Source organism: Pelophylax lessonae (assembly GCF_965119305.1).
Source record: "Pelophylax lessonae genome assembly, chromosome: 7".
Taxonomy (NCBI): Eukaryota; Metazoa; Chordata; class Amphibia; order Anura; family Ranidae; genus Pelophylax; species Pelophylax lessonae.
The window spans coordinates 275,755,169-275,778,657 of NC_138774.1; the positions used below are offsets into that span (position 1 = coordinate 275,755,169).

A 23,489-nucleotide genomic window follows, 5' to 3' on the forward strand; every position below is an offset into this window, starting at 1 on the left:
AGAGCGCTGGGCACAGGACTGCATAATACACAGAGCGCTGGGCACAGGACTGCATAATACACAGAGCGCTGGGCACAGGACTACATAACACACAGAGCACTGGGTTAGGACTAAATAATACACAGAGCTCTGGGCACAGGACTACATAATACACAAAGCGCTGGGCACAGGACTACATAATACACAGAGCACTGGGCACAGGACTACATAATACACAGAGCGCTGGACACAGGACTACATAATACACAGAGTGCTGGCCACAGGACTACATAATACACAAAGCGCTGGGCACAGGGCTACATAATACACAGAGCGCTGAGCACAGGACTGCATAATACACAGAGCACTGGGCACAAGACTGCATAATACACAAAGCGCTGGGCACAGGACTGCATAATACACAGAGCTCTGGGCACAGGACTGCATAACACACAGAGCGCTGGGCACAGGACTACATAATACACAGAGAGCTGGGCACAGGACTGCATAATACACAGAGCGCTGGGCACAGGACTGCATAATACACAGAGCGCTGTGCACAGGACTACATAATACACAGAGCGCTGGGCACAGGACTACATAATACACAGAGCGCTGGGCACAGGACTGCATAATACACAAAGCACTGGGTACAGGACTGCATAATACACAGAGCACTGGGCACAAGACTGCATAATACACAGAGCGCTAGGCACAGGACTACATAATACACAGAGCGCTAGGCACAGGACTACATAATACACAGAGCGCTAAGCACAGGACTGCATAATACACGGAGCGCTGGCCATAGGACTAAATCCGGGGACAAAACCAGGGACAGACTTGGTCCGGGGACAGTGTCCTCAGTCCGGGGACTGTCCCCAGAAACCGGAGACGTCTGGTCACCCGAAATTACGGGCATTAAATTAGCATTAAATTTAGCATTACATTTAGCATTAAATATGCTAAATGCAGATATAATCTTATGGGAAGATTATTGCTGAGATGAAAGATATGGTGACAACTGACAAGGTCTTTGTAAGTAACATCACTCAATGTGACATGTTTCAGGTTTTTCTTTACTCGCTGGGGGCTGAGCAGTACCTCCCACCTTTGTCTGCATGCCCTGTGGCCCACTTTCCTAACAGATCATTGAATGGAGACGTAATTTGACCTTTTCACGTGAATATGTGAACCATGGGGGTGGGAGAGAGTCGGGGATTACCTCTAAATACAAGCATCTTAGCACATGAAAGATCCTGCAAAAGACAGCACAATGCATGACCAGAAGTGACGCGCTAAAACTTTTTCAGGTTAAATCACAGAGACATCAAAGAAACCCCGAGGCTACCTACAGACACCAGATATAGCATAAGTGCCAGTTCAGATATCTGCGATGTCAGACATCCCATGTAATTCGGAGGGTACTGCCCTGCAAATCGCATGCGATGTCTCTGCGATGCAAATTCAGCCATACAGATTGTATGGCTGAATTTGCATCACATTCAGACACAAGTCACACAGGACCCTTTTTTGGGTCCGCACCAGAATCGGATCGCATGAGTGTTTACACCTATGCGATCTGATTAGTGTCCAAACTGACAGTTCTCACTGCGATATGCGAACTGATCTAGGGGTGTCGTTAACTTTGTATTGCCACCCCCCAGCAATTCGCATATGACAGGGTGAACTGCCTGCGATTTGAAGGGGAGTGGATTCGCAGGGTTTATGTGTGAAGCGGGACCTAAAGTGTTACTAAACCCACAACAGTGAAATCAGTCTGTATATGCAGTAAAGCATGCTTGGTATACTCACTGTGGAACCCAAGGGGTTAACCCTGCGCATTGTGTAAAAAGACAGTTTGATCCTGTCTTCTCTAAACCTCCCCTTCTTCCACTGTTCCCAATCCATTTGCTGATAGTACAGAGCCTTGGGGGCACTCTGCACACGCTCAGTTTGGTCTGTATTGTTAGAATTTGTTTTTTTGGGAGGGTTTACCCACAACAGTAAAATCAGTCAGTATATGTAGTAAAATATGCTTGTTATACTCACTGTGGAACCTAAGGGGTTAACCCTCCGCATTGTGTAAAAAGACAGTTTGATCTGGTCTCTCTGATCCTCCCCTTCTTCCACTGTTCCCAATCCATTTGCTGATAGTACATAGCCTTGGGGCCACTCTGCACATGGTCAGTTTGATTTGGATTTTTTTTGGTGGTGGTGGGGGGTTACTCACAACAGTAAAATAAGTCTGTATATGCAGTAAAGTATGCTTGTTAATGCTACTGTGAAACCTAAGGGGTTAATCCTCCGCATTGTGTAAAAAGGCTGTTTGATCCTGTCTTCTCTGATCCTACCCTTCTTTTATTGTCCCCAATCCATCAGAACATAGCCTTGGAGTCACTCTGTACATGCTCAATTTGGTGTGTATTGCTAGAGATTTTTTTTTTTTTTTTTTTTTGGGGGGGGGGGGGTGCATATGATCAGCACAGGGCTAATCAGCACTGTCCAGAGAGAGGGTAAGGGGTCCTGCAGCCTCTTAGGACAGTCTGAGCAGAATGAAAACTCCTTTTACAAGCTTTAACCAGACACTGATAGAGGTCACAAGACTGCTACATACTGCTGATGAGAAAAAGTATTCAGCAGTTTATATTTACTAAAATAGTTGCATTTCCATGCTCTGTGTCCTGTGGGAGACCAGATATAGTGAATGCAGACTCCTGGGGAGAGCAGATATAGTGAATGCAGGGTCCTGGGGAGACCAGATATAGTGAATGCAGGCTCCTGGGGAGACCAGATATAGTGAATGCAGACTCCTGGGAGAGCAGATATAGTGAATGCAGGCTCCTGGGAATACCAGATATAGTGAATGCAGGCTACTGGGGAGACCAGATATAGTGAATGCAGGGTCCTGTGGAGACCAGATATAGTGACTGCAGGGTCTTGGGGAGACCAGATATAGTGACTGCAGGCTCCTAGGGAGACCAGATATAGTGAATGCAGGCTCCTGGGGAGACCAGATATAGTGACTGCAGGGTCCTGGGGAGACCAGATATAGTGACTGCAGGGTCCTGGGGAGAGCAGATATAGTGACTGCAGGCTCCTGGGGAGACCAGATATAGTGAATGCATGCTCCTGGGGAGACCAGATATAGTGAATGCATGCTCCCGAGGAGACCAGATATAGTGAATGCATGCTCCTGGGGAGACCAGATATAGTGAGTGCATGCTCCTGGGGAGACCAGATATAGTGAATGCAGGCTCCTGGAGAGACCATATATAGTGAATGCAGGCTACTCTGGAGGCCAGATATAGTGAATGCAGGGTCCTGGGGAGACCAGATATAGTGACTGCAGGGTCCTGGGGAGACCAGATATAGTGAATGCAGGATCCTGGGGAGACCAGATATAGTGAATGCAGGGTCCTGGGGAGACCAGATATAGTGAATGCAGGCTACTGGGGAAACCAGATATAGTGAATGCAGGCTCCTGGGAAGACCAGATATAGTGAATGCACGCTACTGGGGAGGAGGTATAGTGAATGGATGCTCCTGGGGAGAACAGATATAGTGAATGCAGGCTCCTGGGGAGACCAGATATAGTGAATGCAGGGTCCTGGGGAGAACAGATATAGAGGAGGCAGGCTCCTGGGGAGACCAGATATAATGAATGCAGGCTCCTGGGGAGACCAGATATAGTGACTGGAGGCTCCTGGGGAGATCAGATATAGTGAATGCAGGGTCCTGGGAGAGCAGAAATAGTGAATGCAGGCTCCTGGGGAGACCAGATATAGTGACTGCAGGCTCCTGGGGAGACCAGATATAGTGAATGCAGGCTCCTGGGGGGACCAGATATAGTAAATGCAGGCTCATGGGGAGACCAGATATAGTGAATGCAGGCTCCTGGGGGGACCAGATATAGTAAATGCAGGCTCATGGGGAGACCAGATATCGTGAATGCCAGTTCCTGGAGAGACCAGATATAGGGAATGCAGGGTCCTGGGGAGACCAGATATAGTGAATGCAGAGTCCTGGGGAGAGCAGATATAGTGACTGCAGAGTCCTGCATGACCAGATATAGTGACTGCAGAGTCCTGCATGACCAGAATTGACACACTAAGGCTCCCTTCACATTTGTGCAACTTGGGACTGCAAAGTCGCATGACAAGTGTACTCCATGATTTCCAATGAATGCCGTTCATATCTGTGCGACTTTAAGTCTCAACGACTTCAAAGTAGTCCCTGCACTACCTTGGTCGGACTTTGATGCGTTTTGAGGTCCATAGACCTCAAGATTACACAGGCATTGCTTCAAGTCCAGTCAAAATCGCTGCAAAAAATTGCAGCCAAATCACGTGACTTTTCTGTCGCACAAGTGTGAAAGGGGTCTAAAACTTTTTCTTAGCTACTTTCTGGTTAACTCCATCACAGAGACATCAGAGAAACCCTAAGGTTGATATAGCACTAAGCCTGGGTTAACACTACTGCGATGCGAGAACCAGCGTGATTCTAGTGAGGGTTCCCGCATGGCATCTCCCCCGCAGGCAGTTCACAGTGCCCTCTGCGAACCACTGTGGGTGTCAATACAAAATAATGACACCCCCAGATTGGTTCGCAGATCGCAGTGCCAACTGTAAATTCAGACAGGAATCGGATCGCATGGGAGTGAACACCCATGCGATCCGATTCCAGTGAGGGGAAAAAAAAAGGTTCCTGCACCTTTATCGTGTGAATCAAATGTGAGTTCAGTCATAGAAGTGTATGGCTTAATTCGCATGGCACGGACATCAGCAATTTTGATCTGGTGCAACCCTGACTTTGCGGCGCCGCGCCAATTCCCAAAAGTAGTTTCTGCAATACTTTTGGTGACTTCAGGGCGATTTTAATAATCATCTATGCATGAACCCGTACAAATGTCTGTCAAATCGCCCCCCCCCCCCCCAAGATGCACTGACATGCGAGTTTGAAATTGTGCGCTTTTAGCTGAATGATTTCATACCCGACCTCAGTGTGAACCGGTGCCGGCAATAAGCTCCAATTTGACATGTGATTCGACATGACAAATCGCGTGCCAAATCAACAATGTCAACAGGGCTTCATGTTCCATGAACGATACCCCGAAACAGATTGCAAAATGCAGTGCGCTTGCCAGAATCGCATCGCATGAGTGTTCACACCCATGCAATGTGATTAGGTGTGGAGAAAAGAAGGGTCCTCCAACATTTTGGTGCAAATGTGATGCAATTTGAGTCATACAAAATATATGGCTGAAATCGCATCGCACAGACATCCCATGTGATGTGTACAGGAATGCGGTGCGGTTTTGGTGTAAATCCCATGCAGTGTTCAGCATTCACCAGTGTAAACCCTGGCTATGTTCCATCAATGACACCTCCAAACAGAACCCAGGCTTAAAAAGAAGCAATAGAATAAAAACATCAAAAAATGCCAGTTAGCAGCGTTTTTTGACGTTTATCAGCATTTATTGAAACGCCACTCAAAACCCACTCATTTTTGTTTTTTTTCCCAGCCAGAAAACGCCCCTGCCAAAAACTGCTGATAACAGCCTGTGTGTGCATGGAGACATAGGAGAACATGCTGGGGATATTACTAGCTGCAGAAAAAAACGCCAAGAACAGCCGCTGTAAAAACGTCCCGTGTGCATGAGGCCTTATACTCGAGAGTTAAGCAGAAAGAGTCTCACCAGCTACCATGAGTGTTCACCATATGCAGTGATTATTTTGATACAATCTTGATCAATGTCCTTAATCCAATTAGGTGCTCAAAAAAGTGCTCCAACAGCAAAAAGTTATCTGCCACCTCACTCGTGCTCCCCCCTCCTGATTGAAGCATCACCTCATAAGATGTGACCCTACAATTAAGCTAGGTCAGATTGCACCTGTAAACCACCCTCGGTTCAATTAGTACGAAGTAGATCTCACAGATGCTCTGCTGACACAAAAGCCAATCTCCCGGTCAGATGTGATGACACATGCAATGAAAGGGCTCCAAATAGTGCTTATACCATTTTTAAAACTGCCTTACCCTCCATTCACCTCCATAGAGCAGCAGATCTATTTATGCTCGCCTATCTCCAATCCGATCCACCTAAAAAAACAGAAGGGAATCCAACCCCTTCCGTCTGGGTGGATCAGATCGGAGGGCCCATAGAGTAGAGCGGGCTGAGTGGATACGGTTTGTCATCTGCCCGCTCCGCTCATTGTGGCCCGCAACCAGTTACCAAGTCACTAAAGTGGCCCTCGCTCCTCAAAAGTTTGGGCACTCCTGCTGAAGGGGCATGAGTCCTGGATGGAGAGGTGCGCTGTACTGTAGCCCATCAAGAGACCTGTGGGGAAATCATAAAGATCTCCCATGAAGTTGATAAAAGTGGTAAGACGGTCACCCACTGTCGCGGCTGGCCTTAACACTTTCATCACTGTGGTTGGCAGGTCTCACTATTCTTCCCTACCTCCTCCACGCTGAGAGCATGGCATCAATGCTAGGCTTTATTACTGTGTAAACTGGCACCAATACTAGGCTTTATTACTGCGTAAACTGGCACCAATGCTAGGCTTTATTACTGTGTAAACTGGCACCAATGATGGGCTTTATTACTGTATAAACTGGCACCAATACTATGCTTTATTACTGTGTAAACTGGCACCAATACTAGGCTTTATTACTGTGTAAGCTGGCACTAATGCTAGGCTTTATTACTGTGTAAACTGGCACCAATACTAGGCTTTATTACTGTGTAAACTTGCACTAATGCTAGGCTTTACTACTGCATAAACTGTTGCCAATACTAGGCTTTATTACTGTGTAAACTGGCACCAATGCTATGCTTTATTACTGTGTAAACTGGCACCAATGCTGGGCTTTATTACTGGGTAAACTGGCACCAATACTAGGCTTTAATACTGTGTAAACTGGCACCAATACTAGGCTTTATTACTGTGTAAACTGGCACCAATGCTAGGCTTAATTACTGCATAAACTGGCACCAATACTAGGCTTTATTACTGTGTAAAATGGCACCAATGCTATGCTTTATTACTGTGCAAACTGGCACCAATGCTGGGCTTTATTACTGTGTAAACTGGCATCAATACTAGGCTTTATTATTGTGTAAACTGGCACCAATGCTAGGCTTTATTACTGTGTAAACTGGTACCAATGCTAGGCTTTATTACTGTGTAAACTGGCATCAATATTAGGCGTTATTACTGCATAAACTGGCACCAATGCTAGGCTTTATTACTGTGTAAACTGGCACCAATGCTGGGCTTTATTACTGTGTAAACTGGCACCAATGCTAGGCTTTATTACTGTATAAACTGGCACCAATGCTAGGCTTTATTACTGTGTAAACTGGCACCAATGCTAGGCTTTATTACTGTGTAAACTGGTACCAATGCTAGGCTTTATTACTGTGTAAACTGGCATCAATACTAGGCTTTATTACTGCGTAAACTGGCACCAATGCTAGGCTTTATTACTGTGTAAACTGGCACCAATGATGGGCTTTATTACTGTATAAACTGGCACCAATACTATGCTTTATTACTGTGTAAACTGGCACCAATGCTAGACTTTATTACTGTGTAAACTGCCACCAATGCTAGGCTTTATTACTGTGTAAACTGGCACCAATGCTAGGCTTTCTTACTGGTGTAAACTGGCACCAATGCTAGGCTTTATTACTGTGTAAACTGGCACCAATGCTAGGCTTTATTACTGTGTAAACTGGCACCAATACTAGGCTTTATTACTGCATCAACTGACACCAATGCTAGGCTTTATTACTGCATAAACTGGCATCAATACTAGGCTTTATTACTGCGTAAACTGCATCCAGTTGTGCATCCAGAAAGTATTCACAGCGCTTCACTTTTTCCACATTTTGTTATATTACAGCCTTATTTCAAAATGGATTAAACCACTTCCAGACAAATAGCTGCCATAACCCCGGTATTGTCATACAGGGTGAGCAGTCCTTTCACATAAAAGTGGTCCTAGCGGTGGATTTGCCATGGGATCACTTTTATGGGTGGCAGGAAAGCTCCCCGCTTACCTGAGCCATCGGTAGCAGGGAAAACAATCCGATCCCTTCATATCCTAGGCAGAAATCCGAGTAAGGGCAGATGGATGGCCCCCACTCGACTCTATGGCCTTGGAGGACTGCAGCGACATTATACGTCGCTTCCTCCCAATCCCCTTAAAGGGGCCATTTTTGTTCTTGCTAAAAAAATTTTTTTTAAAAATTACATTTTTGGCATTGCTTTTAAAAGTGTCGATGTGAGATCTGAGGTCTTGTTGACCCCAGATCTCACATTAAAGAGGACCTGTCCTGCTTATTTCTATTAAAAGGGATGTTTACATTCCTTGTAATATGAATAAAAGTGATCAAAATTGTTTTTTAAAGGGACAGTGTAAAAATAAAAGGTAGAATAAATAAGAAAAACTAATTTAAAGCGCCCCGTCCCTCCGAGCTCACACGCAAAAGCAAATGCATATGCAAGTCGCGCCCGCATATGTAAACAGTGTTCAAACCACACATGTGAGGTATCGCAGTGATTGTTAGAGCGAGAGAAATAATTTTAGCCCTAGATCTCTTCTGTAATTCTAAACTAGAAACCTACAGAAATTTTTAAAGCGTCGCCTATGGAGATTTTTATGTACCAATGTTTGTCGCCATTCCACGAGCGTGCGCAATTTTGAGGCATGACATGTTGGGTATCTATTTACTTGGCGTAACATTCTCTTTCACATTATAGCCAAAAATTGGGCTAAATTCACTGTTTTCTTTTATTTTAAATCAAAAAAGTGTATTGTTTCCCAAAAAATTGCATTTGTAAGACCGCTGCGCAAAAACAATGTGACAAAGTATTGCAATGATCTCCATCATTTTATTCTCTAGGGTCTCTGCTAAGAAAAAAATATATGTTTGGGGATTCTAAGTAATTTTCTAGCAAAAAATACTGATTTTAACTTGTAAACAACAAGTGTCAGAAATATTATTATTATACAGAATTTATATAGCGCCAACAGTTTGCGCAGCGCTTTAGATTATGAGGGAAGATAATACAGTTACAGTACAATTCAATACAGGAGGAATTAGAGGGCCCTGCTCATTAGAGCTTACAATCTAGAAGGGAGGATCAAGTGAAACAAAAGGCAATAACTGTGGGGGATGAGCTGATGGAGAAAATGGAAGTACAGTTGTTAGGTGTGGGTAGGATAGGCTTCTCTGAAGAGGAGGGTTTTCAGGGATCATTTAAAATCTAATAGAGTTGGAGATAATCGGACAGATTGGGGTAAGGAGTTCCATAAGATTGGAGAGGCTCTGGAAAACTCCTGGAGATGAGCATGGGAGGAGGTGACCAAGGAGCTAGAGAGCAGGAGGTTTTCAGAGGAACGAAGAGAGCAATTAGGTTGGTATTTTGAGACTAGGCTCGTGATGTAGCTGGGGGCTAAATTGTGGATGGCTTTGTAAGTAGTTGTTAGTAATCTTTAATTTAATTAGTTGGGTGAGCAGAAGCCAGTGCAGGGATTGACAGAGGAGTAGCGGACACTGAGCTAAGGTGTATGACTATTAGTAAAGTGGATGAGTCTGGCAGCAGCATTCATGATGGATTGAAGGGGGGATAGCCTGTGTAGAGGTAAGCCAATGAGAAGGGAATTGCAGTAGTCGAGGCACGTGATGACCGGGGTGTGAACTAGGAGCTTTGTTGTGTCATTGGTTAGAAAGGGGCATATTTGGGAGATGTTGCACAGGTTGAGGCGGCAAAATTTGGACAGTGATTGGACATGGGGCTTGAAGGAGAGTTCAGCTTCAAGGACTTCACCTAGGACCTTGGCATGTGGGGATGGGCTGATAGTTTTACCATCGATTTTGACAGAGAGATCAGGGGAAGGGGCACGTGGTAGAGGAAAAATTATAAGTTCAGTTTTGGATGGATTGAGTTTGAGGAAGTGGTGTGACATCCAGACTGATATATCTGATAGTAAATTAGTGATACGTGAGGAGACTGAGGGAGTGAGCTGAGGGGTAGATAAATAGACTTGGGTATCATCACCGTGGAGATGGTATTGGAAGCCATCGGAGGCTATCAGCTGACCCAGGAGGAGGTGTATATTGAAAATAGGAGGGGTCCAAGAACAGAACCTTGGGGGACCCCAACAGAGAAAGAACGAGGAGAGGAGGAAGTAGAATAATAAGAAGCGCTAAAGGTGCGGTTGGATAAGTAGGAAGAGAACCAGTGAAGAGTACAGTCACGAAGACCAAATGCGTGGAGTTTTTTGAGGAGGAGGGGGTGGTCAGCCATATCAAAGGCAGCAGAAAGGTCCACGAGTAGGAGTACACAATAGTGCCCATTGGTTTTCGCTGTTAGTAGATTGTTTGTTAGTTTTAGGCGAGCAGCTTCAGTGTAGTATTGAGGCCGAAATTCAGACTGAAGGGAATCAAGAAGGCTATTCTTGGCAAGGTGGTCGCTCAATTTGTTGTAGACCAGACATTCAAGGAGTTTGGATAAAAAGGGGAGCAAGGAGATAGGGAGTAGGTTGTTAAGACTGGTTGGGTCCAGTGAGGACTTTTTAAGTATGGGGGTGACTAGTGCATGTTTTAGAGAGCTGGGGAAGATGCCAGAAGAGAGATTGAAGATGCGGGTTAGACAGTGTACAATAGAGGCAGAGGGTGAATGTAGCATTTGTGAGGGAACAGGATCCAGAGGGCAGGTGGTTAGCTGGATGTTAGCAAGTAGTTTAGCAACCTCGTCTATAATGGTGGGGTTGAGTGAGGGACGTAGTGATTGTACCTGTGGGCATGAAGTGTAAAGCGTGGAAGGTATCTGAACAGCCGAGATCTCCTCACAAATTGTATAAATCTTCTGTTTGAAGTAATTGGCGATCTCATGGGCAGTGAGTGAGTTAGTGGGTGGAGGTAGTGGCGGACGAAGTAGAGAATTGAAGGTAGAGAAGAGTTGCCGGAGACAGAATGTTAAGTTGTTAAAGAGAGCGATAAAATAGGTCTGCTTGTCAGTGTGGAGGCTGGAATTGTATTTTTGGAGGGCAGATTTATATTGGTTGAAATCTTTCTATGACCTAGTCTTACACCATAGGCGCTCAAGAGCACAGCTATACTTTTTTAGACTTCTAGTGTTATCTGTTTACCAAGGTTGAAGGGGTCGGGCCTGATTCGATGTGTAGTGAGGGGGAGCAGTGTGTTCAGGGAGGCTAAAAGTGAAGTGTTGTAGACAGAAGTGGTTAGGTCGATGCTGGACAGGGGTGAGATTTTGTCATAGAGGCTGTCGATAGCAGAGTAGAGAAGAGAAGGGCTGAGATGGCGTAGGTTTCTACGGGTAACTGTAAGGCAATTGGAGGGAGAGGAGGTGGAGGAGAGGGAGAGAGTGAAACTAATAAGGTAGTGATCAGAGAGAGGGAAAGGATTGTTTGAAAGGTTGTGCGGAGTTCATAGGTGGGAGAAAACAAGGTCAAGGATATTGCCTTCAGAGTGAGTAGAAGCATGTATCCATTGCTTCATGTCAAAGGAGGAAGTTAGACTGAGAAGTTTGGAAGTGGCAGGAGTGTTAATAGGGATGTTAAAGTCCCAGAGAATGATTGTGGGGATTTCAGAAGAGAGAAAGTATGGTAGCCAGGCAGAGAAGTTGTCAAGACCAGCTGATACTGGTCCAGGGGGGCGGTAGATTACAGCTATCCTTAGAGAAACTGGAGAGAAAAGATGAATGCAATGTGCCTCAAATGAGGAGAGTGACAGAGAGGGAGGTGAGTTAAGTACCTGAAAGGTGCTTTGTGGGGCTAGAAGGATCCCGACACACCTTCCCTTGCATCCACTAGGTCTGGGGGAGTGAGTCCAGAGAAGACCACCTTGGGATAGGGCAGCAGAAGACGCAGTGTCGGATTCATGAAGCCAGGTTTCGATAATGGCGAGTAGATTTAATGAGTTAACGATAAAGAGGTCATGGAGAGAGGTGAGTTTATTACAGACAGAGCGGACATTCCAAAGGTAGTCTGGTCTTGGGAAGAAGAGAGATGGGAACCAAATTTTGCTTATTGCAGCTGCAGCCAGAGGGTGCAGGGTAATGGGTTTGTTGAGTACAGGTAAATTATGGAGGCCCTGGGTTTGGGGATATATCTCCAGAGGTTAGGAGAAGCAGAAAGGCGAGGGTGGTAATATGAGAGTGTGATTTATATGAAGGGATTTGCCCCAGTGTCCTGGAGATTTTGTGTGCTTGTGGATTTGAAATAGCAGGAGATGGTAAGTGCAGTAATAAGGAGAGGACAGAAGTGAGGGTAATATATAAGCTGTCGGATGGAGAAGAGGGGTGAAGGAGAGAGACTTTAAGGATAGAGGACATGGCTGTCAGGAGTGGTAGAGAGTGTATATGTTACAAGGAGAGAGAGCTGAAGGGGTAAACAAGGTCACCTGTAGTCTGTGTGGTGTTTATCTCAGTATTTTCTATGTTCATTCACTTTGTGCAATCACAGAAGTGCAGAGTCAGAGGTGCTCCCACTTATAGAAATAGCCCCACTTTGAGAAAGAGCTCCACAGCAAACGTGCCCCTCTTTGCAAACGTGCCTTCCCCAAGAGATGCTTACTTATATTCTGTTAGAGATGGGGTTGGGTGCTTTCCAATTACCTAATCAGGAGTTAATAAAGTATGACTGGCTAAACAGAGCAACATTTTCACTTCAGAAACAGACTTAGAACAGGTAATAAAGATAATAAGAACAGGCTATAAATTAAGGTAAGACATAGGGAGAAAATAAAGCATTGCAATGAGAACCGTCTACAGATGGTTAAGCAAAATAAACATACCACAGTTAAAGACAAGACAAACTGTTTGTGGGCTTTCTTGTGCATCATCTTTAGAAGAGGCTTCCTTCTGGGATGACAGCCATGCAGACCAATTTGATGCAATGTGTGGCGTATGGTCTGAGCACTGACAGGCTGACCCCGCCCCCACCCTTTCAACCTCTGCAGCAATGCTGGCAGCACTCATACGTTTATTTCCCAAAGACAACCTCTGGATATGACACTGAGCATGTGTAGTCAACCTCTGGTCAACCATGGCGAGGCCTGTTCTGAGTGGAACCTGTCCTGTTAAACTGCTGTATAGTCTTGGCCACCCCACCGTGCTGCAGCTCAGTTTCAGGGTCTTGGCAATCTTCTTATAGCCTAGGCCATCTTTATGTAGAGCAACAATTCTTTTTTTTCAGATCCTCAGAGTTCTTCACTGTGAGGTGCCATGTTGAACTTCCAGTGACCAGTATGAGAGAGTGGGAGCGATAACACCAAATTTAACCCATGTGCTCCCTATTCACACATGAGACCTTGTAACACTAACTAATCACATGACAATGGCTGTGTGTTGAGTTATTTTGAGGGGACAGCAAATTTACACTGTTTTACAAGCTGTACACTCACTACTTTACATTGTAGAAAAGTGTCATTTCTTCAGTGTTGTCACATGAAAAGATATAATAAAATAGTTACAAAAATGTGAGGGGTGTACTCACTTTTGTGAAATGCTGTGTATAAATATTTAAACTATCAGGGGTGTCAAACTTGCGGCCCTCCAGCTGTATATAACTACAGAGGATAGCGCACACATGCAAAAGCAATAACCATCAAATATAACAAGGCAACTAAGACCTGATCAAAATAAGTAAAAATTAGGATTTAGTCCAACCATATGGCCATTTCATGCTCAAGCCCACCACTACGTCAAAGTATGAGGCCCTCCAGCTGTTGCAGAACTACAAGTCCCATCATGCCTCTGCCTGGGGCAGTCATGCTTGTAACTATCAGCCTTGCAATGCCTCATAGGACTTGAAGTTCCGCAACAGCTGGAGGGCCGCTAGTTTGACACCTGTGCGGGCTAGACCAGCCTTTCTCAACCTTTTCAACACAGAGGAACCCTTGAAATAAATTTCTGGTCTCGGGGGAACCCCTGCTAAAAATTAAAAATCTACAACTCATGACACATTAGTGTGACAGTCAGTGGGAAGAATGTTCCTTACTCTTGTCATCATTGGAAAGAATTACCCCCTTACAGATAGCTAAAAGGAACAATGGTGTCATTGGGAACTTATCTGAGAGGTAGAAATTGCCCATTGCTCAAGGAACCCCTAGCAACCTCAGGAGGAACCCTAGGGTTCCATGCAGCGGCGGCCTGTCCATAAAGAGTGCACGGGGCGCCGCCCCCCTAATCCCTATGCGCCAGCCCCTAATCTCCATGTGGGGCGCCGGATGCATGTATTTCTATGAGTTTTTTCTTTTTTTTTAAGAAGCACATGAGCCTGAAGCTATAATTGGCTTAGAAAAAGTTGGGCTCTGCGCCCCGAGCCCACCTACGAATGTTCATTTGCTTTTGTCTTCCTGCTTCTCCTCCTGGCCAATAAGACTGGATTGGCCGAGAGGAGAAGTGACCGGATTGGGCAGGGAGAGGAAGCCGGGGAAGCCACCCATGACCTGGATGCGGTAAGTGCAGGGCTGCTGGGCACTGCCGACTACTCTTACCTGTGCCGGCCACTGCCATCTGCATCTCTGGAACCTTTACCTGCACTGCGCCCCGAGCCCACCTACTTGTGACATTAGCGAATGTTGACTGGCTTTTGTCTTCATGCTTCTCCTCCTGGCCAATAAGACTGGTTTGGCCGGGAGGAGAAGTGACCGGATTGGGCAGGGAGAAGAGGCAAGGGAAGCCACCCATGACCTGGATGTGGTTAGTGCGGGGCTGGTGGGCACTGCCTACTACTTCTACCTGTGCCGGCCGCTGCCATCTGCATCTGAGGAACCTTTACCTGCACTGCGCCCCGAGCCCACCTACTTGTGACATTAGTGAATTTTCATTCACTTTTGTCTTCCTGCTTCTCCTTCTGGCCAATAAGACTGGATTGGCCAGAGGGGGAACGACCGGATTGTTCAGGGAGAAGAAGCCGGGGAAGCCATCCATGACCTGAATGCAGTAAGTGCAGGGCTGGTGGGCACTGCCTACTACTTCTACCTGTGCCGGCCGCTGCCATCTGCATCTGAGGAACCTTTACCTGCACTGCGCCCCTAGCCCACCTACTTGTGACATTAGCGAATGTTCATTCGCTTTTGTCTTCCTGCTTCTCCTACTGGCCAATAAGACTGGATTGGATGGGAAGAGAAGTGACCAGGTTGGGAAGGGAGAAGAAGCCGGGGAAGCCACCCATGACCTGGATGCGGTAAGTGCAGGGCTGGTGAGCACTGCCTATTACTTCTACCTGTGCCAGCCGCTGCCATCTGCATCTGAGGAACCTTTACCTGCACTGCGCCCCGAGCCCACCCTACTTGTGACATTAGCGAATGTTCATTCGCTTTTGTCTTCCTGCTTCTCCTCCTGGCCAATAAGACTGGATTGGCCGGGAGGAGAAGCGACTGGATTGGGCAGGGAGAAGAAGCCAGGGAAGCCGGGGGAAGCTGCCCACGACCTGGATGCAGTAAGTGCGGGGCTGGTGGGCACTGCCTACTACTTCCAGTGCCATCTTAAGAGCATTAAAGGGCCCCGGGCAATACAGTGCACTGGGGCCCTGCCTACACGATCACCCACGAGAATAATAGTGCAAATTATCGATAAGGCGATATTTATTGGTAGAGCAGTGCCAGGCTAATGGCAGCTTCCAAGTTCGGCGGCTGAGTCCGGTGAACACAGGCACAGACGGGGTCAGACTCGACTGTCCTGTGTGTGCCTGTTCCCTTGGAGGCTGACAGTCATTCCTGCAGCTGTGGGCTCCCCCTCCACGGCCCAAGTGGCCTGACAGCAGCACAGGGCCAACAGGCGCTTGCCATCTGCTAAGTTCGGCAGCGGGATGCACACAGGAATCGGGAATAATGCTTGGCTGGGGCTGGGTTACTGGGCAGAGTGGGGCCCACGGGCAACTGCCCAGCGTGCCCATTCGGTAAGATGGCCCTGACTACTTCTACCTGTGCCGGCCACTGCCATCTGCATCCGAGGAACCTTTACTTATACCTCCCAGCGGGCACTGCATATATACTGTGGGCTGGCTGGCTGGCGGACAAGCGGGTGGGTGTGTGGCTGAGGGGGGGGGTTGTTTGTTTGCCGCCCTCCCCCCCCCCCCAAAAAAAAATAATGGAGCACCTGGAACAGAACCCTGGTTGAGAAACCCTGGGCTAGATTGTCAAAAGCGAAACACGTGTTGATGCTTCAAGGTGGAAACACAAACAATATCACATAATAATAGCATGCATGCAGTGCAAAGCGTAAATCCAACAACTGGGTACCAGCGGTGGTGCAGGAAAACAGCTGTACCCTAAGGGGTTAAATCCGTTGCTGCAGCTCACATTCACCTCCAAGCACCGACTGCGCTTTTTCCTGCCAGTTAGTTGTTGACATCCCTTCTCAATATCAGCACTCAATTTACCATCATCGGCACGCCAAGTGACAAACAGCAGCCTAAGAGTATAAAAGAGACAGCTGCCGTCTTACGCTTCCCTTTTGTTTGCTGTTTCAAATCCCCCTAAAATTTTTGGAATGACTTTTTTTTTAGCACATGGATCCAAGCTGGAAAAATTGAAAGTTGCATTCACAAGTCCCGGGGGCTTTTTAAGTGCTACAAACTATTCACAGAAAGTTTACCCCCCCCCCCCCCTTCTCAATAGAAAAGTTTTCAAATAACTACTTTAAAAAGTTACTACATATATAGAGACAGGAAAAAAGAAAGAAAAAGTTTGAAACTTACTTTTTTGCGTAGCCGGATCTGCCCTGTTATTATAGCCAAGGTATACATTTTCAGGATTAGGAGGGTGCTGTAGAAGACGAAGGATAAAAATACTTGATTTTCCATCTTGCCTGCCGGAGTTGCGTCCAGACAGAAGTGAATGTGAAGTAAAAGACAGTGCAGGGAGGGGAGAGAGGAAGCAGGAGTGGCTTTGACTTAAATAACTAGTGACCCAAGAAGGGGGAATCTAGCTCTGTCTTCCCACTGGAAATACTGGAAATGGAGAGAAAAAAAATGGGATCAAATTCTGAGCCAAAAGGTGACCAATCACATTTCGTTTTGGGAAATTAAAAGACAAAAACGGAATGGTCACCTGGGGCAATGATTCCACATTATAACTCTGTTTTGGTCTCCAGATTTTTGCAACTTTTTTTTTTTTTTTGACGGGAAATTAACCCGCTGTCACACTTAAATAAAAATATTGGTTTTTGTTTTTTTTTTTCAAAATTGTCGGTCATTTTTTTTGTTTTGATTTTTGTTTGTTTTTGTTTTGTTTTTTATTATTGGGAATGTTATATAGCAGAAAGTGAAAAATATTGTTTTTTGTTTTTTTTTTTTCAAAATTGTCGGTCATTTTTTTTTTTGTTTTGATTTTTGTTTGTTTTTGTTTTGTTTTGTTTTTTATTATTGGGAATGTTATATAGCAGAAAGTGAAGAATATTGTTTTTTGGTTTTTTTTTTTCAAAATTGTCGGTCATTTTTTTTTGTTTTGATTTTTGTTTGTTTTTGTTTTGTTTTTTTATTATTGGGAATGTTATATAGCAGAAAGTGAAGAATATTGTTTTTTGGTTTTTTTTTTCAAAATTGTCGGTCATTTTTTTTGTTTTGATTTTTGTTTGTTTTTGTTTTGTTTTTTTATTATTGGGAATGTTATATAGCAGAAAGTGAAGAATATTGTTTTTTGTTTTTTTTTTTCAAAATTGTCGGTCATTTTTTTTTGTTTTGATTTTTGTTTGTTTTTGTTTTGTTTTTTTATTATTGGGAATGTTATATAGCAGAAAGTGAAGAATATTGTTTTTTGTTTTTTTTTTTTCAAAATTGTCGGTCATTTTTTTTTGTTTTGATTTTTGTTTGTTTTTGTTTTGTTTTTTTATTATTGGGAATGTTATATAGCAGAAAGTGAAAAATATTGTTTTTTTTTTTCAAAATTGTCGGTCAGTTTTTTTGTTTTGTTTTGTTTTTTGTTTGTTTCGTTTTGTTTTTTTTTTTTTATTGGGTATGTTATATAGCAGAAAGTGAAAAATATTGTTTTTCTTCCCAGAATTGTCGCTCTTTTTTTGTTTATAGCGCAATAAAATAATGCGCAATGGGAAACAAAAAATAAAAACCGCAAAGGTGATCAAATACCACCAAAAGAAAGCTCTATTTGTAGGGAAAAAAAAGGACAAATTTATTTGGATACAGCGTCGCATGACCACGCAATTGTCAGGTTAACCACTTGCCTACCGGGCACTTGTACCCCCTTCCTGCCCAGGCCAATTTTCAGCTTTCAGCGCTGTCACACTTAAATTAAAATATATATTTCTTTTTAAAAATGGTCAGTCTTTTTTTGTTTATAGCTCAAAAAATAAAAACCGCAGAAGTGATCAAATACCACCAAAAGAAAGCTAGCCACTTGCCTACTGGGCACTTTTACCCCATTCCTGCCCAGGCCAATTTTCAGCTTTCAGCGCTGTCACACTTAAATAAAAATATTGTTTTTTGTATTTTTTCAAAATTGTCGGTAATTTTTTTTTCTTTTGTTTTTTGTTTGTTTTGTTTTTTTTTTTATTGGGAATGTTATATAGCAGAAAGTGAAAAATATTGTTTTTTTTTTTCAGAATTGTCGATCTTTTTCTGTTTATAGCGCAAAAAATAAAAACCGCAGGGGGTGATCAAATACCACCAAAAGAAAGCTCTATTTGTAGGGAAAAAAAGGACATCAATTTTATTGGGGTACAGCGTCGCACGACCGCGCAATTGTCAGGTTAACCACTTGCCTACCGGGCACTTGTACCCCCTCCCTGCCCAGGCCAGTTTTCAGCTTTCAGCGCTGTCACACTTAAATAATAATATTGTTTTTTTTTTTCAAAATTGTCGGTCATTTTTTTTTTCTGTTTTGTTTTTTGTTTTTATTGGGAATGTTATATAGCAGAATGTGAAAAATATTGTTTTTTTTTTTCAGAATTGTCGATCTTTTTTTGTTTATAGCGCAAAAAATAAAAACCGCAGGGGGTGATCATATACTACCAAAAGAAAGCTAACCACTTGCCTACTGGGCACTTGTAGCCCCTTTCTGTCCAGGCCAGTTTTCAGCTATCAGCGCTGTCACACTTAAATAAAAAAAAATAAAACATTTTTTTTTTCAAAATTGTCATTCAGTTTTTTTGTTTTGTTTTTTGTTTGTTTGTTTTGTTTTTTTGTTTGTTTTTTTTATTGGGAATGTTATATAGCAGAAAGTGAAAAATATAGTTTTTTTCCCCCAGAATTGTCACTCTTTTTTTGTTCATAGCGCAATAAAATAATGCGCAATGGGAAACAAAAAATAAAAACTGCAAAGGTGATCAAATACCACCAAAGGAAAGTTCAATTTGTGGGAAAAAAAGGACATCAAATTTATTTGGGTACAGCGTCGCATGACCGCGCAATTGTCAGGTTAACCACTTGCCTACCGGGCTCTTTCATCCCCTTTCTGCCCAGGCAGTTTTCAGCTTTCAGTGCTGTCACACTTAAATAAAAATATTGTTTTTTTTTTCTTTGTTTTTTCAAAATTGTCAGTCTTTTCTGTTTATAGCACAAAAAATAAAAACCGCACAGGTGATCAAATACCACCAAAAGAAAGCTCTGTTTATGGGGAAAAAGGACATCAAATTTTTTTGGGTACAGCGTCGCATGACCACGCAATTGTCAGTTAACCACTTGCCTACTGGGCACTTGTACCCCCTCCCTGCCCAGGCCAGTTTTCAGCTTTCAGCGGTGTCACACTTTGAATTACAATTGCGCGGTCATGCTACACTGTACCCATATGAAATTTATATATTTTTTCCCCCACATATAGAGCTTTCATTTGGTGGTATTTGATCACCACTTTGCTTTTTATTTTTTATTTTACAAATAAAAAAAGTCCAAAAATTTTGAAAAAAAAGTTTTTCTTTGTTTTAGAACATTTTGTAAATAAGTACGTTTTCTCCTTCACTGATGGCACTGATGAGGCTGCACTGGTGGGGTGGCACTGATGATGAGGCACTTATATGCAGCACTGATAGGCGATACTGATTGGCAGCACTGATGGGCACTAATAGGTGGCACTGATAGGCAGCAAATATGTGCACTGATGGGCAGCAATGATGGGCACTACAGATGGGCAATGATGGACACTGATAGGCAGCACTGATGAGGAGGCACTAACAGGCATTACTGATGGGCACTGATTGGCAACACTGGTGAGGCACTGGTGGGCATCGCTGATGGGTCTGCACCGATAATCAATGCGCTGATTATCAGACCCCCCTGTCAGGAGAGCCGCTGATCGGCTCTCCTCTACTCACGCCTTGTCAGCGCAAACAGAGGAAAGCCAATAAATGGCACTACCTGGTTACGATGTGATCAGCTGTGATTGGACAGCTGATCATATGGTAAAAAGCCTAAGTCATGGGCTCTTTACTGAGTTGGGAGATGCGACACACCGCACTGCCGATCGGCACACTGAATGCCCCCCGGGGGGGGGGGGGAGAGCACAGGTGGCTTATCCTTTTGGACATCATATGACGTCCAGTCAGGATAATGGAACCCACACCTGGCCATAATTTTGCTATAGGCAGAGTGGAAAGGAGTTAAAGGATAAGTCCACCCTAACACTAAAATCCCTGCATCTACAGACCTTCACGATCTAACACTAACCTATCTAGCCCTGTAAAGATAAATCAGTATACTTAGCTTTTTTAAAGCTGATCCAATCCAGTCTCCAGTGGTGGAAGCTCTGCAGAGGACACCGCCTACAACGGCTGTGAAATGAATGGGATGTGACGTCACCCATAGACTTACTATGGGGCTTCTGTTGTCGGCTGTGTCCCCTGCACCCGCCTCTCCAGAGAAGCCGCGGCTGACAGCTCAGCTTGGGATCTGGTTGGATCAACTTCTTTCTCGGTTTCAAAAGTGAGACATCATTGGTCTGTTTAGATCCCTGATATTTCATCCAAGTCCTCCCAAAAATGAAACAAACAAAAAAATATGTTATATTACCTCCTCACTGCCTGCTTTAACCCCTTTAATCCCCCTCTAGCATGCCGCAACTGTGTGTAGCACTGCCCCCTTGAGGACTGCCAAATGTCACACTTACGGGTCCCCTTGAGTTACCATTAGCAACCTTGACATGCACAGTCTCTCTCTTTTCCTTCTTGGCTCCAGGGGTATGTAGTTGTTTTTGTATTTATTTATAAATTAGGGATGGGAGAAGGGAATAGTGGGATACTCCAAATTAACTATGCACAATATTGGAGGACTTCTATCTCTCGGTACAGCCAGGCTGTTGATCCACCTTGCCACTGAGGTGGATTTAGCTTTAAGTCTCTTTCCTAAGACGACTTGATGAACTAATGTTATCTTCAGGACACTCTCCTCAGTATCCTCTTTCTCACTGCCGACACCCGTCCACTGACTGTCTTACACTTGGAGTGGCACCCCTCAGGTCAGGCCCCTTGACAAGAGCCCCTGTACTCAGGATACTGTTTTTCTAGGGTCTCCAGTGTCTCCCCCTCAGTCAGCTCTCCTGGACCTCTGGGTTCAGCTCGGTTCCTCTGGTCCTCAGGACGACGGCCTGTGACCACATGTGACCGCTACAGAGCAGGGCCAGACTGGCCTACTGGGATACTAGGAAATCTCCCAGTAGGACGCCGGCCCTGGGGCCGCTTTGAGATGTGGCTGCAAAAAAAATATTTTCTCCCCTTTCTTTTCACTGCCACTTAGTCGGAGCTAGCCCCCAGATGTGAGCGGCATATGACGGCATGACGTCATATCCAGCGGCTGCGGATCTGGTCACTGGCTGCACAGCATGGTGGCGGCATCCCTTCCCTCCCACACCGACACCAGTGACCGGCCCTGGCATGTACTGAGTCTTGGGAGTGACCTTGTGTATTACATTTGAGGGAGGGGGGGTAGCATTGTATTAGGGGGAAACATTTTATTAGGGGGAGGGATCAGCATTGTATTAGGGCCCCTAATACAATGCTGATCCCCCCTCCCCCTAATACAATGCTGATCCCTTCCTCCCCCTAATACAATGCTGATCCACCCTCCCCCTAATACAATGCTGATCCCCAACTGGACCCCTTCCCCTAATACAATGCTGATCCCCCCTGGACCCCTCCCCTTAATACAGTGCTGATCCCCCCTGGCCCCCTCCCCCTAATACACTGCTGATACCCCCGCCCCCCTTAGCCTAATACAATGCAATGCCTCCCTCTCGGAACAGAAATCTGCCTTGTTAGTCAGACCGCCATTCTATGTCTCTCGGGAACAATTGCCGATGGCCGGGGAACATCAGGTCCACTGGACCCCCTGATTGGCTCCCCCTCTAGCCAATCAGTGTGCAAGCGCACTTCCGGCAGCGCTCGTGTACCCCCTGGAGCCCCTGCATGAAATGAGATACAGGTACGTGATTTCATGCAGGCGAGCCGACTTGCCACAGTAAAAGTACCTTAGGCGGTCGGCAAGTGGTTAAAGTGAACCTGAATTCAGCTCAAGTACGCTAAAGTATTTACATATTTACAAACAAGTAGTGAAAGCCCTGTTAAACAAGCCTCTATTGATCTCTGTATCAATATGCATTGTAGAGAAATTCATTTTCAAAATTCACAACCCCTAAGGCACTGTGCTTTTCTATGAGAATAGAATCTTGGCATATATAAAAGTCAGTTGACTGGGAATTCAAAAGTAGGCATGGTATCAATGTCTCCAGAAAATAGTAGGGGTTCATCAAACCCTTGCCTCTGACTGTACTCATATATGCGGCCTGACTGAAGTGGTTCTTCTTCTGTGAGGCTGCATATATGTGTATATGTGATTGTACTATAAGTGCGCTGCACTCCGCGTTCCCAGCACAGAGACCAGGCTGTCAACGATAACCTTGGGTCTCTCGTACTAACGACTGAGAACAGGTAGGTCTGGTTTCTGATCATCAGATCACTTTGATAGCCCACCCTTGTCTTTATCTTGCCCTCTTAAATGGAGAGAATGATACATTGTATCTTTTGCTCCTTGCTAGAGGAGAAAAATGTAAACAAACAAAAAAGTGCGTGTACAGTGCCTTGAAAAAGTATTCATACCCCTTGAAATTTTCCACATTTTGTCATGTTACAACCAAAAATGTAAATGTATTTCATTGGGATTTTATGTGATGGACCAACACAAAATGGCACATAATTGTAAAGTGGAAGGAAAATGATAAATGGTTTTCAACATTTTTTACAAATAAATATCTGAAAAGTGTGGCGTGCATTTTTATTCACCCCCCTTAACTCTGATACCCCTAAATAAAATCTAGTGGAACCAATTGCCTTCAGAAGTCACCGAATTAGTAAATAGAGCCCACCTGTGCGCAATTTAATCTCTGTATAAATACGACTGTTCTGTGAAGCCTTTAGAGGTTTGTTAGAGAGCTTTAGTGAACAAACAGCATCATGAAGGCCAAGGAACACACCAGACAGGTCAAGGATAAAGTTGTGGAGAAGTTTAAAGCAGGGTTAGGTTAT

At 44.6% G+C, this 23,489-nt stretch overlaps 1 protein-coding gene across 1 annotated transcript in view; it reads right to left on the reverse strand.

The window, feature by feature from the left end:
• Positions 1-16,937, reverse strand: part of PTGES (prostaglandin E synthase) — a 110,651-nt gene extending 93,714 nt beyond the window's left edge. The window contains exon 1 of the mRNA XM_082263106.1: positions 16,723-16,937. Coding sequence (XP_082119232.1) covers positions 16,723-16,827 — 105 coding nt within the window. The 5' untranslated portion in view covers positions 16,828-16,937. The remainder of the gene's footprint in view (positions 1-16,722) is intronic.
• Positions 16,938-23,489: the final 6,552 nt, after the last annotated feature.